General features: G+C 43.0%; 1 protein-coding gene across 1 annotated transcript; it reads right to left on the bottom strand.

The window, feature by feature from the left end:
* Positions 1–3275: 3275 nt before the first annotated feature.
* LOC129820252 (endoribonuclease ZC3H12A-like) lies at positions 3276–18752 on the bottom strand. The gene is made up of 6 exons (XM_055877292.1): positions 18670–18752; positions 14484–15069; positions 10241–10380; positions 7290–7524; positions 5298–5398; positions 3276–5184 (listed from the first exon to the last, which is right to left on the bottom strand). Exons 2-6 carry the CDS (start codon positions 15032–15034, stop codon positions 4064–4066), a joined length of 2148 nt encoding a protein of 715 aa, XP_055733267.1. The 5' UTR covers positions 15035–15069; positions 18670–18752; the 3' UTR covers positions 3276–4063.
* Between the last annotated feature and the right edge of the window lie 9 nt (positions 18753–18761).

Here is an 18761-nt window from a genome sequence, read left to right as displayed (position 1 = left end):
ATTCACTCACCTATCAATATCATCCCTGTCATCCCTACTGCCTCTGATCTGGTGAACTCACTAAAAACAAATACTGGGTTTGTAAATGATGTCTGATTGTTGGAGTGTGCCCCTGGCTGAGCGTAAATGTAAAAAAACAAGAAAATGGTGTTGTCTGGTTTGCTTAATATCAGGAATATGATGTATAGTTTTTACTTTTACTCAAGTATGACAGTTGAGCACTATTTCCACCACTGACTAATCTACACTGAGTGTACAAAACATTAGGAACACCTGCTCTTTCGATGATATATACCACAGGGAACCAAAATATTTAGTGTTACACAGGGAAATATAGAGTGCAGATCCGGGGAAGCTCGGATGAGTTGCAGAAAAACCAGATGTGGAGACTGAGGTTGGAGTTGGCTGAGGAGAACAGGGTAAACAGGTCCTGAGGGGAATCCAAGGTAGTGGAGGTGAGTAATCCAGAGCAAGGTAGTGGAGGTGAGTAATCCAGAGCAAGGTAGTGGAGGTGAGTAATCCAGAGCAAGGTAGTGGAGGTGAGTAATCCAGAGCAAGGTAGTGGAGGTGAGTAATCCAGAGAAAGGTAGTGGAGGTGAGTAATCCAGAGAAAGGTAGTGGAGGTGAGTAATCCAGAGAAAGGTAGTGGAGATGAGTAATCCAGAGCAAGGTAGTTGGGAGGTGAGATGTGGAACAGGAGACAGGAGCCAGAGAGGTAACTGCTAAGAGAGGATAACTGGTGTCAGGCAGGGAAACAGGATCTTGAATAATTATAAATGGCTACAATCATGAACTGACTGAGCAGAGATTACAATCTGGCAGAGTGGAAGGGTGAACACACCGGGTGAACACCAGAGGGCATAGCAGGAGCAGCTGTGACAGTTGTGGGTTCTGCTGCCATGTTTGTTATATTACGCATTTTATTTGAATTCACAGATGGTGCCTAGGAGAGGATGGCTAGGCTGACACACCCATCGCCCTTTTCGGTGTTGACATACTCATGTGGGCAGGTAGCCTGGGTACCAGTCTGTTTGTGCCATCATGCCACTCCTTGGTAGCCTGGGTACCAGTCTGTTTGTGCCATCATGCCACTCCTTGGTAGCATGGGTACCAGTCTGTTTGTGCCATCATGCCACTCCTTGGTAGCCTGGGTACCAGTCTGTTTGTGCCATCATGCCACTCCTTGGTAGCCTGGGCACCAGTCTGTGGCATCATGCCACTCCTTGGTAGCCTGGGTACCAGTCTGTTTGTGACATCATGCCACTCTTTGGTAGCCTGGGTACCAGTCTGTTTGTGACATCATGCCACTCCTTGGTAGCCTGGGTACCAGTCTGTTTGTGACATCATGCCACAACTTGCAAAACATAAAAATATTGGTCACTATGAACTATTTCTGCATTCAAAAACCAGATGTCAATGAGTAATTCAGACCATGTTTTAAAAATAAATCTGTGAATGCCATTCAGAGCAGGCGTTAAATTGTCTTGACAAAGCAGACATGCTTTCCCCTTTCACCTTTACGCTTCTCCAGAACAACCACTTTACTCTCACACAGACCTCTCTCTCTCTCTCTCTCTCTCTGTCTGTTTAGGCGAGTTCACAGGTCAGTGCTTTCTAGCCCCTGCCCTGAAAGTTCACTGACACAGTATACTCGTCCGCTAAGAACAAATTTTACGGTGATGCTAACTGAAGGTTAAGTGATCCCCTATGACTCTAGTATGCCTTGTCACTTGTCAAAGGGAGAAACCTGTAAAGAGAACACAATGTAATGTACTCTGAGTACCACACCTAGTTTTACAATAGATACAGTTCGTAATGTGCTTCCTCAAGTAGCCTAGAGCAAGAACACCACGTTTTACGACCAGTGCAAATAAAAACGTATTTCTCCACAATGGAATGTTTATGAGTATCGTGTCTGAGCAAGCTTCTTTCAGACATGTGATCGTGTTAAAATTGAGTGACAGAGGAATTCACTTGTGCAGACGAGACACAGGTTCAGCTTTTGTAACAACACTTTATATAACGATGAACTGTATGTGCGGATGCAGCATGTGCCTCTTAAAGGGGCAATCAGCAGATGAAACAATAACAAAGCTTTTTTCGCCACCCGTTTTGGTAAAAAGCTGAGGGATGGGGCTGGAGAAATGTAACCACTCTCAAATTCATAGACTGAGCTATGGATGCAAGGACTGACCATCCATGATATACAAAGTATAGTTTTAACCATGTTTTGAGGCTATATAGTGTTTGTTTACATTTACTTTGTTTAAAAGCATTGGAGTAAAACAAGCTTATATTTTGGGGGTTCTGATGGGGTACGACAGTTGAACTAAGCTCATGAAGCAGTTCTAAGTTATATCCTTAAAGAATCAATGGATACATATGATAAATTTAGCAAAAATACATGTAGCAATTGCAGATTGCCCCTTTTTTAAGGTTTTGTTCATACCTATCCAAGTTGGATTGTCTGTGGTTGGATAGGTGTGTAGAAGCCTTTAAGCTATTAAAATCACAACATGTTGTGGTCTTATCAAAAAATAATTAGGCAGGATTCAATCCCAAGTGGTGTTGTAGAGCGTTGTCAACAAGGCAGTATAAAGGAAATGTCCCTGTGTTTGTTGAGATCGCATTCAGGGTAAGCGCTGCAGATACCTTAAAATGTCAATCGCTCTATAACGCACCTCGTGTTGAATCCCGGCATTACTGTAGTTATAAAAACAAGGCGATTTCGTATATTCTGTATATTGTGATAATCCATATGTCAAAAACAGCAAGATTCACAAACCTTTAAATATATTTTTGTTTTATTTAAAATGTTTGCATAAACACTGAAATTATTAAATTGACTGTATCCCACAATTCCATGTACACTGAAGAAACAAAATCTAACAGCAGGGAACTAAACCTGTCACAAATCAATGATCTGGAATTATACACTGTTCTCTCATTGCTGCACAAGTAGATTTCATTTATTTTTTTTTATTATCATTTTCTATTATTATTTATTAGATAGTGGCAATGGCAAATCACAATGTCTACTCTTCTACTTCTGACTGTAAATATTTGTATTTTATTTTTAGACTTTAGATATATTTGTGTATGTTTTTTGTACTACTTAAAATGTATTTTTATCATTAAGAAAATCCATATGTTGTTCTGCTCAGAACATTACAACTGGAATCTGCATACGGTGAAACAGCACCACTATTATTGTTGTCGTTTGGTTGAAGAAAGAGGAGAGGAACATATTCTGTTGGTTCTATGTCTGAGGGGGGGGGGGGGGGGGGGACTGTGTTGGTTGTTTGAAGTCAAATCTTTGTTGTTGTAATGTCTCAAACGGACGTGGCTGTATCACCAAGTATGGATTCCAGCTTTAATGTTCTTCAAAGAAACAAGACCCATAGGGCATCTACTTCACTAGCGTACTAGCTAGATAGTTAGCTGTGACCCAACATAATGGCACACAGTGCCAATAAAACTCTTTATGCTATAACTCATCTTGATACATAGGCCTCAGAACACTACATCATACATATGTAAATGCATACATCGATTTTTCTATTGTGTTATTTGACTGTACGTTTGTTTATATGTAACTCTGTGTTGTTGTTTTTGTCACACTGCTTTGATTTATCTTGGCCAGGTTGCAGTTGTAAATGAGAACTTGTTCTCAACTGGCCTACCTGGTTAAATAAAGGCGAAATAAAAATACTGTAAGAATATTGTTTCTCAAATACATTACATTTTCCCATCAAAATACATTCAAGAGTCTATAAATAATAACTTTTTCCCAAAAGATGCAATTTGCATCAACAATCCATTGCCTCAGGTTTCACGCTAATCAGAAGCACTATAAGCAACCTAGGCCCTGAAACACGTGGCAAGAACACATTGGGCAGAGCACATACAGTAGGAAGATCAATGTTTCCCCAAAGTGGAAAACACTACAAAACCTTGGACACAACACAGATCTTTACAGTAGCTTGCAGTTTTTCACAAGAGATTCTTTCAATTGAAAGAAACTACAATTCCCAGTCCCCACCATACCAGAGCAACGAGCCAATCACAGGCCCTGAGACTGCAGGGTGAGGATCTCAGCAGCCAATCTCTGTGGGTCTATGAGCTGGGGAAACATGCCCATGACCTTGTCCACCAGACAGCCGTTAAAGATAGCCAGCAGCTTCTTCCTGACCTCCTCTCTCTCCCTGCCCTCCCCGTGGGGGTGGGGCTGTGTCCGAGGGAGGAGCCAGTGTCTCTGCTTCTCTACTTGAGCAGTGCTAAATAGAGTCTGAGGATAAGTCCCGAACGGATCGGACCAGTAGGTCTGCTGTGGAGGGTGGGCCCTGCTCTCCTGTTGGAAGTCATTGGGGTACCTGTACTGATGCTCCCCAACTGGATATATCGGTGCCCCATAGCTGATGTAATAGGGGGGGCTGTAGGTTATCTTGCCTGGGTGGTAGGTGCTGCCTGGGCCCATGCTGTGATGTGGGCTGTGGGTGTTGTTGTGGGTGCTGGCTGGGCCCCTGCTGCGATGTTGTTGGTATCCTGCGCTGGGGCCCAGTAAAGGCTGAGCAGAATGAGAGCTGCAGCTAGAAGGCAGGTTGCTAGGCAGGGAATAGATTTGTTGTCTCATACTGGGGGGGGACAGGCAGTTCCTGTACCCAGCCTTCCCATAACGGTCACAGTGGTCCCTGGAGGGGTCAGACACCTGGCTCTCGAAGGAGCCAAGACCAGAATCTAGCCGCTCCTGAGAGCCACTGGGCAGGGCCGAGTCCAGGTCTGTCGGGGAGTGAGAGCCACTGGGCAGGGCCGAGTCCAGGTCTGTCGGGGAGTGAGAGCCATTGGGCATGGCCGAGTCCAGATCGGTCATGAAGTGTCGGTTGGCCTTGTCCTTCTTAGTTGGGGACCTCCGGCTGGAACGATGGCTTCCCTTGATCAGAAGCACATTCTCACGGATGTGGCCTTTCTTCAGGGAGCCATTCCTCTGTTCTAGAGGCAGTTTCTGAGCCATCCCCTCCTCCAGAGAAAGGCCATACGCAGGTCCAGCACCTGCGGTGGGGTGTTTATGTTCCGATAAAGATAGCTTGGCCTTCTTCCGCAGCTCGTCAGCCAGAGAGCAACGGGATTGGTTGGCTCGTTCCGGGTGGTAGAATTTACACTTCATCCCGTAAGTGCATTTCCTTCCTGGATTGATGAAACGTAAACAAGAGTTCATTAGTACCGTTGAGTTTCAGCACATACAGTACATTTATTACATCCATTACAGTATTGGTGTCAGTTTGTCAATATGACCTCACCATAAGGGCATGGCTGTTTCCGTGGTAACCGAGGAACCTTCAGTAGAAAGTTCTCCAGGGTGGGACCATGGCGACCCAGGGGGTCATCAGGGGGCATGAACCTGAGATAGGGGGGGAGTGGAGTTTAGATTCCCACTACACTGTGGCTACACTGAACAATAATGCGTCATTTACAAAACATCAATTGTGCAGTTATACAGATTTATAAGTATAAAATATTTACAAGTTATACGACCAAGCAATGGCTTATTCATGATATTTGTAGTACTGTAACCATATATTAGCTATTAGTTAAACATTAGTTATTTGTCCACTGTAACCACCTATTATTAAAACATTAGTTATTTGTCCACTGTAACAACCTATTAGTTAAAACATTAGTTATTTGTCTACTGTAACCACCTATAGTTAAAACATGAGTTATTTGTCCACAGAGACCTGGCCGGGTGGTGCCAGAATAACAACCTATCCCTCAACGTAACCAAGACTAAGGAGAAGATTGTGGACTACATGAAAAGGAGAACAGAGCACTCCCCCATTCTCATCGACGGGGCTGTAGTGGAGCAGGTTGAGTGCTTCAAGTTCCTTGGTGTCCACATCACCAACAAACTAGAATGGTCCAAACACACCAAGACAGTCGTGAAGAGGGCACAACAAAACCTATTGCTCCTTAGGAAACTAAAAAGATTTGGCATGGGTCCTGAGATCCTCAAAAGGTTCTACAGCTGCAACATCGAGAGCATCCTGACTGGTTGCATCACTGCCTGGTACGGCAATTGCTCGGCCTCCGACCACAAGGCACTACAGAGGGTAGTGCGTACGGCCCAGTACATCACTGGGGCTAAACTGCCTGCCATCCAGGACCTCTACACCAGACGGTGTCAGAGGAAGGCCCTAAAAATTGTCAAAGACCCCAGCCACCCCAGTCATAGACTGTTCTCTCTACTACCGCATAGCAAGCAGTACCGGAGTGCCAAGTCTAGGACAAAAAGGCTTATCAACAGTTTTTACCCCCAAGCCATAAGACTCCTGAACAGGTAATCAAATGGCTACCCGGACTATTTGCTATTTGCATTGTGTGCCCCCCCCCCCCCCCCCCCAACCCCTCTTTTACGCTGCTGCTACTCTCTGTTTATCATATATGCATAGTCACTTTAACTATACATTCATGTACATACTACCTCAATTGGGCCGACCAACCAGTGCTCCCGCACAGTGGCTAACCGGGCTCTCTGCATTGTGTCCTGCCACCCACCACCAGCCAACCCCTCTTTTACGCTACTGCTACTCTCTGTTCATCATATATGCATAGTCACTTTAACCATATCTACATGTACATACTACCTCAATCAGCCCGACTAACCGGTGTCTGTATATAGCCTCGCTACTGTATATAGCCTCGCTACTGTATATAGCCTCGCTACTGTATATAGCCTCGCTACTGTATATAGCCTCTCTACTGTATATAGCCTCGCTACTGTATATAGCCTCGCTACTGTATATAGCCTCTCTACTGTATATAGCCTCGCTACTGTATATAGCCTCGCTACTGTATATAGCCTCTCTACTGTATATAGCCTGTCTTTTTACTGTTGTTTTTATTTCTTTACTTATTTCTTTACTTACCTATTGTTCACCTAATACCTTTTTTTGCACTGTTGGTTAGAGCCTGTAAGTAAGCATTTCACTGTAAGGTCTACCTACACCTGTTGTATTCAGCGCACGTGACAAATAAACTTTGATTTGATTTGTAACCAACTACTAGTTAAAATATGACTTATTTGTCCACTGTAACTACCTATTAGTTAAAATATGACTTATTTGTCCACTGTAACCACCTATTAGTTAAAACATGACTTATTTGTCCACTGTAACCACCTATTAGTTAAAACATGACTTATTTGTCCACTGTAACCACAAATTAGTTAAAACATTAGTTATTTGTCCACTGTGTGTATTTCAAGGTTAATAGTAAGCTAGCACAAGACTTACTTGTCATTGACGAAGGAGTACATGAGTAGCCTCTCCTCAATGAAACGCTTCCAGTCCTGCCTCTCGCCCTGAAGGTCACGGTAGGTGTCGTTGGACACGATGATGCCGGCGGTCTCATGCGCCAGCTTGACGATGAAGCGATCGTCATAGCAGACCACCCGTTTGCCTGCTACCCGCCGCGAAGGGGTGAACACCACGATCTTCTTCCTCTCCAGCTCACGCAAAATGTGTTGATCTTTAGAAACAGAGAAAAATACTAACATTAGATAACCATTCAATGAGTTAATCATCAATGAAGTATTATTTAAGAGATGAATTATGCATTAACCACCCCTAATCCTGGTCTGTATGTAAAGGGATTGTTTCTGGGAAACAGATTTCACAACTTGTTTAGCACACTTTACTTTATCACTCACATTCTACCTCTCATATTGTCATATTTTGTTGCCAAACTTTTTGGGAACTCGAGCAACTAAAAGGCTCTGATAGCGAGCCGGCTGTAGCGTGTAGGCTCAACGTTTATATGACATTTGGCACACATGGATAAAGTTCGATAAAGTTTAATTAAGCTTTAGATAAAGTAAAATATTTAAAATATGAGGTTAACTCAATTAAAATCTATCCATCATATTAACGTTGAGCCTACAGGCTCTAACCGGCTCTTGGCAATGGATAAGACATGAGAAAAATGTACTTAAGAGGTCTTCACGGATCCACCTGTACCCAAATACGCAAGACCCGATCCGGGAAGCGAGTGAGTCCGGATCCATAATTCTAAATAATGTAATGGGTCTGGGTCGTATCTGATATGATTGCAACAGGCCTCGGGTATGTGTAATTTTAACTGACTTGTCCGGAAGGACACATACAGATCCGAACGCGAGTGCTGCAATAGAGAGAGAAAGTTAAAGGAGGACAGGCAACAACGACCAAGAGCCTACAGGTAGGCTGCTACTTTATATTCTCAATGGAGTTGCAACTGTGTAGGATGAGAGCGCATGCTGCCTCAATTAGCCTAGCTAGCTAGCTTAACTAGCTTCTCCCAGTTTGATGCAGACAAGACAGGTACTACGTAATCATATTGGATGATATAGAACCTAGCTATCTATGGCAGCTATTAGTCTACTATAACGCGAGTCGACTTGGTTGGTTGCTGCTTCTCGTCTCTCCCTCCCTCCTCCCTGTTCCCATGTCACTTGCTGACACTCACAGTAGCCTATACACACAGCACTGCCTGAGCCTCTCTACCTCCTCTTACACTCACAGTAGCCTATACACACAGCACTGCCAGAGGCTCGCTACCTCCTCTGACACTCACAGTAGCCTATACACACAGCACTGCCAGAGGCTCTCTACCTCCTCTTACACTCACAGTAGCCTATACACACAGCACTGCCAGAGGCTCTCTACCTCCTCTCCCTCACGCTTTTAGTAGCTTATAAAATAACTTGTCTGCTTCCCTAACTCGAATCGGGTCTGGATCCGATCAGGTCTATACAGAACGGGTCCAGTTATCATCGGGCCCGTTTGAAATGGGTCTCTATATTTACAAAAAAAATATTTATGCATATCGGGTCCAGATGGGGATGCCCCAGGCTCATTTAGGAATGGATACAACTTTTTGGACCAGTGAAGGCCTAGTGGTTAGAGCTTTGGACTAGTGACCGAAAGGTTGCAAGATCTAATCCCCGAGCTGACAAGGTACAAATCTGTCATTCTGCCCCTGAACAAGGCAGTTAACCCACTGTTCCTAGGCTGTCATTGAAAATAAGAATTTGTTCTTAACTGACTTGCCTAGTTAAATTAATGTAAAATAACAATTTTTTTTTTAAAAATGGACAGTAACTAGGTCAGCCAAGCTCACCATGAGAAGACTGTTTTCACATGCTACTGCAGGAAGTGATAAATGCGCTGATAAAACTCCCTGGTTTAATCAGCTGAACGAGAGACGTAGTGAAACAAAAGATATCCGTGTTGGGTTTCCCCCTCCTGCTCTCCACTGCTCTCACTTCCCAGAGTTGTGGAGTTGCATCACTTTGACCCCTGATCTGATCTCAAGTTCAGCAACTGGCAAAAGCCAAACAAGTCCATATGCCAAACTGTTTCTTGCTCACACATGATCAAAAGAGACACGCTCTCTACTCAAACATTGTGCTTGTATGCATATTTCCTGAAGTCAGCATATCACATAGCGTATTACATATTAGAAACTAGGTGGTTCGAGCCCTGAATGCTGATTGGCAGAAAGCCAGGGTATATCAGACCATATACCACGGGTATGACAAAACATGTATTTTTACTCTTCTATTTACATTAACCAATTAACCAGTTTATAATAGCAATAAGGCATCTTGGGGATAGTGGTATATGGCCAATATACAACGCGATGCGTTGTGCATAAGAAGAGCCCTAAGTGTGGTATATTGGCCATATACCACACCCCTTCACGCGTTATTGCTTAAATACACTCTATATGCCATCTCTGATTAAAATAACATAGAAACTCAATGTTCCATTGTGTCTGAAACAAATGTCCGCCCAACTTTATCCCAGTGGGCAAAAACAGGTTAAATCAACATTGTTTCCACGTCAATTCAACAAAATCATTTATGTGAGGATGTTGAATCGACATGGAAAACGGATCAAATTCGCAAAAAGTCATATTTCTTTTTTATTTTACCCAACTTTAAACCCAAATCCAATGACATGGTGACATTTTTTTGTTGATTTCACGATAAATTCACGTTAGTTGACAACTCAACCAAATCAAAACTAAAGGTTGAAATGACGTCTGTGCCCAGTGGGATGGCTTGAGGAGGAAACTGTATTCAATACAATGAGGGCTGTTGTGTGATACAGAGAAGACTGTATATCATACAATGAGGGCTGAGATGGAGACGAGGAAGTGGACATTGGGCCTAGTGCAGGGCAGTGTCTTCCCGACATCTTACCTGTGATGAGGACATCTGGTCTAGGCTGCTCCTTCCTCCATGAGGGAACAAACACGGTGATGTCAGTATGACCTCTGTCCAGGAAGAAGTTAACCGCCAGCTGGATTCCCAGGCAGGAAAACATTTCCTTGTTCCCGTGGCTACAACAGAAAGGCAATAGAAATAAATATTGTTTAGCAAGCAAGCAAGCCAATCACAACATTCCTTGCACACTTCCTTGATTCCGAGGCTACAACAGAAAGGCAATATAAATAAATTTTGTTGAGCAAGCAAGCCAATCCCATTCACAATGACTTACCTGTGTGGTAAGGGTAAGGAAATATTCCTCCTACGCTGACTCATTGGCTTGTGTCCCAATTGGTACCCTATGGGCCCTAAGTCAAAGGAAGTGCACTTCATAGGGAGAGGGTGCCATTTGGAACGCATTCTGTACCTCAAGAACTATATCAATAGACACATTTGGAGAGGGAGGGCCCACGATTACTACAACAGTTATTTTTCAGGTGAAAGCACTTAGCTACATGTACACACAATATCACAGCATTTGCAATGCAAATGTTTTAACTGTGTATACACAACTCAAACGATCCCTGTTCTCACAGTAGACCATCTACCAACTAGGTACAGTAGGACTATTACTAGAATCTAGACCAGGGATGATGAACTAGATTCAGCTGAGTGGATGGTCAGAGGGCCGGAACATAATTACAAATCATTTGTGGGCCGCGAATTGTCTGCAAGAAACCCAAACAGATATAATATTTGAGTAAAACATAATAATTCAAACCGTGCTTACATTTGTATACGATCATATATCTCTCTATTATGCGTGGGAATAATTTGGAACACATTTTCAAAATTAAAATCACTTGGAGCTAATTTTCTGGTGTATGTCCAGTAGGGCAGGCACGGCATAAAATGCAGTCAGGCCTGTTCCTGTTGCACAGTGCACTGATTTGCATGCTCACATTTGCATGTCAGAGCAATGAGGGAGAGACGTGCCTGTACGATCGTGGTATCAAAATGGGCAGAAGGCCCAAGGAGACAGAGGAGCAGCAGAAGGGGGAGTGGCAGAAAAGGTTGAGGCTTCCCATAGGCTAACAGTGACACTGTGGCTGGTGGAGTGTTGAGTGCTGAAACCACAGACATAAAAGCAGGGCTGAAACCTTAGACATAAAAGCAGGGCTGAAACCTTAGACATAAAAGCAGGGCTGAAACCACAGACATAAAAGCAGGGCTGAAACCACAGACATAAAAGCAGGGCTGAAACCACAGACATAAAAGCAGGGCTGAAACCACAGACGTAAAAGCAGGGCTGAAACCACAGACATAAAAGCAGGGCTGAAACCACAGACATAAAAGCAGGGCTGAAACCACAGACATAAAAGCAGGGCTGAAACCTTAGACATAACAGCAGGGCTGAAACAGTGTTACCATTCCCGACTTCTAGTTAGATCCTAATTATGATGGGTTAGGGCTGGAGTTAGCTAGAGAAGTAATTATGATGGGTTCGGGCTGGAGTTAGCTAGATCCTAATTATGATGGGTTAGGGCTGGAGTTAGCTAGATCCTAATTATGAGGGGTTAGGGCTGGAAATAGCTAGATCCTAATTATGAGGGGTTAGGGCTGGAGCTAGCTAGATCCTAATTATGAGGGGTTTGGGCTGGAGTTAGCTAGATCCTAATTATGATGGGTTAGGGCTGGAGTTAGCTAGATCCTAATTATAATGGGTTAGGGCTGGAGTTAGCTAGATCCTAATTATAATGGGTTAGGGCTGGAGTTAGCTAGATCCTAATTATGATGGGTTAGGGCTGGAGTTAGCTAGATCCTAATTATGAGGGGTTTGGGCTGGAGTTAGCTAGATCCTAATTATGATGGGTTAGGGCTGGAGTTAGCTAGATCCTAATTATAATGGGTTAGGGCTGGAGTTAGCTAGATCCTAATTATGATGGGTTAGGGCTGGAGTTAGCTAGAGAAGTAATTATGAGGGGTTAGGGCTGGAGCTAGCTAGATCCTAATTATGATGGGTTAGGGCTGGAGTTTATCTAGATCCTAATTATGATGGGTTAGGGCTGGAGTTTATCTAGATCCTAATTATGATGGGTTAGGGCTGGAGTTTATCTAGATCCTAATTATGATGGGTTAGGGCTGGAGTTAGCTAGATCCTAATTATGATGGGTTAGGGCTGGAGTTAGCTAGATCCTAATTATGATGGGTTAGGGCTGGAGTTAGCTAGATCCTAATTATGAGGGGTTAGGGCTGGAGTTAGCTAGATCCTAATTATGAGGGTTAGGGCTGGAGTTAGCTAGATCCTAATTATGATGGGTTAGGGCTGGAGTTAGCTAGATCCTAATTATAATGGGTTAGGGCTGGAGTTAGCTAGATCCTAATTATGATGGGTTTGGGCTGGAGCTAGCTAGATCCTAATTATGATGGGTTAGGGCTGGAGCTAGCTAGATCCTAATTATGATGGGTTTGGGCTGGAGCTAGCTAGATCCTAATTATGATGGGTTAGGGCTGGAGCTAGCTAGATCCTAATTATGATGGGTTTGGGCTGAAGCTAGCTAGATCCTAATTATGATGGGTTAGGGCTGGAGTTAGCTAGATCCTAATTATGATGGGTTAGGGCTGGAGTTAGCTAGATCCTAATTATGAGGGTTAGGGCTGGAGTTAGCTAGATCCTAATTATGAGGGGTTAGGGCTGGAGTTAGCTAGATCCTAATTATGAGGGGTTAGGGCTGGAGTTAGCTAGATCCTAATTATAATGGGTTAGGGCTGGAGTTAGCTAGATCCTAATTATGATGGGTTTGGGCTGGAGCTAGCTAGATCCTAATTATGAGGGGTTAGGGTTGGAGTTAGCTAGATCCTAATTATGAGGGGTTAGGGCTGGAGTTTATCTAGATCCTAATTATGATGGGTTAGGGCTGGAGTTAGCTAGATCCTAATTATGATGGGTTAGGGCTGGAGTTAGCTAGATCCTAATTATGATGGGTTAGGGCTGGAGTTAGCTAGAGAAGTAATTATGATGGGTTAGGGCTGGAGTTAGCTAGATCCTAATTATGATGGGCTAGGGCTGGAGCTAGCTAGATCCTAATTATGATGGGTTAGGGTAGGAGTAAATCTAGAGAAGTAATTATGATGGGTTAGGGTAAGAGTAAATCTAGAGAAGTATGGGTAGGAGTTTCACGCAATAAGGAAATCATCTGTTCTTGAAGACAGGGAATTCTTCTGTTACAGCACCTTCTTTACGGGCTTTTTGCCAAACCACAAGCTCTTAGAAACACTTAACTACAACTACTGGAGAGAGATATGATGAAGGCTGTTCCAACCTGTAGCTACCTTTTTCCCATGAACATAATCTGTTTTATTACATCTTTATTGAACTAGGCAAGTCAGTTAAGAACTCATTCTTATTTACAATGACTGCCTACCCCGGACGATGCTGGGCCAATTGTGCGGCGCCACACGGGACTCCCAATCACGGGTGGTTGTGATACAGCCATGGAATCGAACCAGGGTCTGTAGTGACACCTCTAGCACTGAGATACAGTACCCTAGACCACGGCGCCACTCTGGAGCCCGTTGAAGGCAGTATGCCTTTTATATCAATACTAAATCATTTCTGGGTAACAATTTTTATTTATTTATTTATTTTTATTTTACCGTTATTTTACCAGGTAAGTTGACTGAGAACACGTTCTCATTTGCAGCAACGACCTGGGGAATAGTTACAGGGGAGAGGAGGGGGATGAATGAGCCAATTGTAAACTGGGGATTATTAGGTGACCATGATGGTTTGAGGGCCAGATTTGGGAATTTAGCCAGGACACCGGGGTTAACACCCCTACTCTTACGATAAGTGCCATGGGATCTTTAATGACCTCAGAGAGTCAGGACACCCGTTTAACGTCCCATCCGAAAGACGGCACCCTACACAGGGCAGTGTCCCCAATCACTGCCCTGGGGCATTGGGATATTTTTTAACCAGAGGAAAGAGTGCCTCCTACTGGCCCTCCAACACCACTTCCAGCAGCATCTGGTCTCCCATCCAGGGACTGACCAGGACCAACCCTGCTTAGCTTCAGAAGCAAGCCAGTAGTACCTTACTGCGATAGTTTTCCCTTAAAATGGACACACATATTCATTGATAAAAACTATTTCTCAACCAATAATTTTTCTAGCAATGTTTGGGAGTGGTGAGTGGGGAGGGGAAAACTTCAAACTAGTGAAACTCTGTGCTCACCTCATAGCCACGTTGCTCCCATCGATCACTATGGGTCTCAGGGCATCTCCCTCCTCACTGGGTACATCACCCCGGCTGGGTGGAGGGGTGAGGGGCAGGTTACTGAGGGTCTCCCCTCGGGCCACCTGGATAGACATGGTAGATGGGGCTCCCTCCTTCTCCCGCTCCTTCTCAATCCCTTCTGGGCTGGCTCCCGTCCGCACCAGCTCCCCCAGAACCCTGTTAGTGTCTGTGTTCAGGCCAAACTTCTGCAACACGGTCCAGACCTGCGCTGGGGAGTAGCCCAGTTTAAGGTAGAAGTCCAGCTGAGCCTCTCCAGGTTCTGTGGGGGTCTTGCTGCTCTCCTCCGGGGCAGAGCATTGGGTACCACTGGGGTGCATTCTCTCACAGATGGGATAGGGTGGATGATGATTGTGAAGGGCAGGCAGAGTGGACAGCCATCCAACTGTGTCGTGGGGCTCTGTGGGGCTCAGACGGGCTGTGTGGGAGAACTCTTTCCATGGTAAGACATCTTTGACCGGGCCCAGCGTTGAGATAGCACCAATCTTCATCTCTCTCTCTTTCAGGCAGGTCTCATATATGACACCTGTTTAAAAAAGGATGTCATCATTGTTGTAGGTGTGTGAAAAAGGGCTATTTAAAAGTTTGAGGTTTCCCCGAAAACCTGTCATAATACTAAGAAAAGGGTTGAAAATAAACACACATCAGCTCTACAGTACATACACCAGTAGACTACAATTCAGTTTGTCATCATATCAACACTACAATCATTTTCTTGCTGTCTGAAAACAGATCACATCTTACTTTAGTAGAACGGAACTTTCTGATAACTACTTTATTGAGGGAAAATGTACTTGTTATGACTGTGATATGTGGTTGTCTCACCTAACTGCAAGTAGCTCTAGATGAGAGCGTATGCTAAATTACTAAAATGTAAATGTTAGTACTGACATTGAGTGTGCAAAGCTATCATCAAGGCAAAGGGTGGCTACTTTGAAGAATCTCAAATATAGAATGTATTTTGATTTGTTTAACACTTATTTGGTTACTACATGATTCCATATGTGTTATTTCATAGTTTTGATGTCTTCACTATTATTCTACAATGTAGAAAATAGTAAAAATAAAGAAAAACCCTTGAATGAGTACCGGTAGGTTCTAAAACTTTTGACAGGTACTGTATACATTCAATTTTTTTGGAACTCAGTCAGGGTCCCGACTTACTATTGAGAGTAAGACTAGGGCAATTCCAAAATGTCTGCAGAAAGAATGGGGTATCAGCTATGACATGACACACAGACTTTGAAAAAATCTATTTTGCTTATTCCACTAGAGTGAGGTGGATTTACACCCAGTAACAGAATTGCAGTAACGTAATTTCATCATTGGTCCCTGATCTGTACTACACAGAAATACATAACTATGGATATTAATGTCATTCTCTTCATGGTGATGTACCTATTACATAAAGGTATAAATATGCATTATCCTCCTTTGCATATTTGGGTATTATTCTAGACATGGGCTATTATTTTAATGAGCTCTGCCCCCAAAAAGAACACATTTCCTTGGTCCGGACCGTACAAAACCTGAACCAATATACATCTATGTTTCACAAATTTATACATCAAAGTACAGCACAGTAAAGCTATGTAGACTACAGTACAGTAGAGTACAGTACAGCTCTGTAGAGTAATGTAGAGAACAGTATAGTAAAGTAGATTTCCGTGTAGAGTACAGCCGAGTACAGTAGAGTTCAGTGTAGAGTACAGTTGAGTACAGTCGAGTACAATCGCGTTCAGTCAAGTACAGTAAAGTTCAGTGTTGAGTACAGTACAGTAAAGTTCAGTGTCGAGTACAGTTGAGTACAATCGAGTACAGTTGAGTACAGTAAAGTTCAGTGTCGAGTACAGTTGAGTACAGTCGAGTTCAGTGTAGAGTACAGTAGAGTAGTGTTGAGTTCAGTGTAGAGTACAGTTGAGTACAGTAGAGTTCAGTGTAGAGTACAGTTGAGTACAGTAGAGTTCAGTGTTGAGTACAGTAGAGTACAGTTGAGTACAGCCGAGTACAGTAGAGTAGAGTGTTGAGTACAGTAGAGTTCAGTGTAGAGTACAGTTGAGTACAGTAGAGTACAGTGTTGAGTACAGTAGAGTACAGTGTAGAGTACAGTCGAGTACAGTAGAGTACAGTCGAGTACATTACAATAGAGTATAGTTCAGTACAGTACAGTACATTATAGTGTACTCAACTCTAGTGTACTCTACTGTGCTGTGCTGTCCAAAATTGTGAACCCAACTGTGGTTTGTAACTACTATGATTTCCCATTGTAGCCAATTCAATTGCAGAAATTGTTCTTTTTCTGGTAGATATTTTCTAAGACCCCTTTTCCATCTGTTTGACCAGAAATCAAAGCTTTAGCTTATTCCTCATTTCAAGGATGGAAAATGGTTGAAAAATATATTGATGGTTTAATAAATAAAAATAGACTCTTTAATTTTATTTGACACCCAATTTTACACGCTCCTATAAACTTCACGTGTTGGTGGTCATGGGTCCTTTTACATAGAAATTACCAATATTAGAATACACCAAGTGCAATTTCGAAATTTGGTTGTGAATCAGCCATTTTTAAACTTGTAGTAATCACGGCCAAACAACGACCGGGCACGGGGGCCCTGACCTCCAGAGGGCCTCCATTCTCACTCAGAAATCATATTAACATGGTATTAGTCATGGCAAAATGGATAGAATTGCAGGAAATTAGCTGTAAAAAAAAAAAAAAAAAAGTCTCTCCACCTCACGGCAATATGTGTAGAATTGCAGAAAATTGCAGTCTCTAGAATGTTGTGCCACGAGGTGGGGTCCCCCAACCAGATCTTGCCTATGGCCCCCAATAATATAATACATGTCATTTAGCTGACGCTTTTATCCAAAGCGACTTAAAGTCATGCATGCACACATTTTACATACAGGTGGTTCCGGGAAACAAACCCACTATCCTGGCATTGTAAGCACCAAGTTCTATCAACTAAGCTACAGAGGACCACTAGTTTAACAGCCCTTTGGCCGGGGGTCGCCAATTACATTCATTTTTTTTTTTTATGTTTTATTTATTTCACCTTTATTTAACCAGGGTAGGCCAGTTGAGAACAAGTTCTCATTTACAACTGCGACCTGGCCAAGATAAAGCAAAGCAGTGCGACAAAAACAACAACACAGAGTTACACATGGAATAAACAAACGTATATATTCAGCCGTGGGCCAATTCTTTCTCAAGCAGATGGTCGGGGGCTGTGACATATTATATTGTACACTGCAAATTGACCGCAAGAATCCCAAACAGATACAGTATTTGACAAAAACATAATCAATTGAAAACTTGATTATATTGGGATATGATCACATATGCCTTTCTATATATGTGTGGGATTTCCTCAATTAAAATCCCTTTGAGTTATTATCCTAGTGATTTTACAGTCGTTTATGTCCAACAACGAAACATAAAATCAGCCATGCGCCACCTATTGGGGAACCCTACCCTAAGTTACTCTACATGGGGTGGCAGGTAGCCTAGTGGTTAGAGCGTTTGACTAGTAACTGAAAGGTTTTTTGAATTTGTTCTTAATTAATAACCTCTTAGCGCTAGGGGTCAGAATTTGTTTTCAACCAACCTTTCGGGTTAGTGTCCCACCGCTCTAACCACTAGCCTACCTGCTAGCTACTAATAGGCTACACTCCTGTTCAATGGATAACATTATTTATTGAGTAGTCATGTGTTTCCCTAACAGGGGATTTAAATGCCTGAGCTTGACCAATATGTTTTTCTGAAAGTGAAACGTCATTTGTCCCCACCTAAAGTTATGAGGTCCAAAAGGCAACGTACAGTAGGCCTAGGAATGACCCGTTGGTTTACTGTATCAATAGCCTAAATGTATATTGTCGACCACTCGAGTATTTAAATGAAATTAAATAAATTGCCGGTGTTCATTCCCAGAAATTTGTCGACGAGATGTTAAATGTAGCCTATGAGTATCAACCCGAGTTATCCTTCTTTGATTTGTTCCGCAATTTAATCCGTTTCGGAAAACCTTAACATATAGTCTAACTTCCTGAAGTTTTGACACCGTAACCAATCAACATGTTGCCAAATAAGAAACAAAGTTAGCCCGTCAAAGTAGTTACTTACCAGTATTTTATAGCCCAACAGTTTCAAGATTGAATGCAATGTGCGTGCTGCTATCCCATGTGAAATGTCTCTCTCTCTGTGAGCAGCGTCAG

The sequence above is a fragment of the Salvelinus fontinalis genome, chromosome 22, assembly GCF_029448725.1.
Source record: "Salvelinus fontinalis isolate EN_2023a chromosome 22, ASM2944872v1, whole genome shotgun sequence".
In the NCBI taxonomy this organism is placed as follows: Eukaryota; Metazoa; Chordata; class Actinopteri; order Salmoniformes; family Salmonidae; genus Salvelinus; species Salvelinus fontinalis.
Note: the sequence above shows the minus strand (reverse complement) of the source record. Positions and strands in the feature narration are given on the sequence as shown.

Coding starts and splice junctions, on each gene's coding strand:
- LOC129820252 (XM_055877292.1), bottom strand. CDS start 15,034: ATGAAGATTGGTGCTATCTCAACGCTGGGCCCGGTCAAAGATGTCTTA. Junction 7,525..10,240: donor ACCAGATGTCCTCATCACAG/GTAAGATGTCGG, acceptor CTGTTTCTAAAG/ATCAACACATTTTGCGTGAG. Junction 5,185..5,297: donor GAAACAGCCATGCCCTTATG/GTGAGGTCATAT, acceptor TCATCAATCCAG/GAAGGAAATGCACTTACGGG.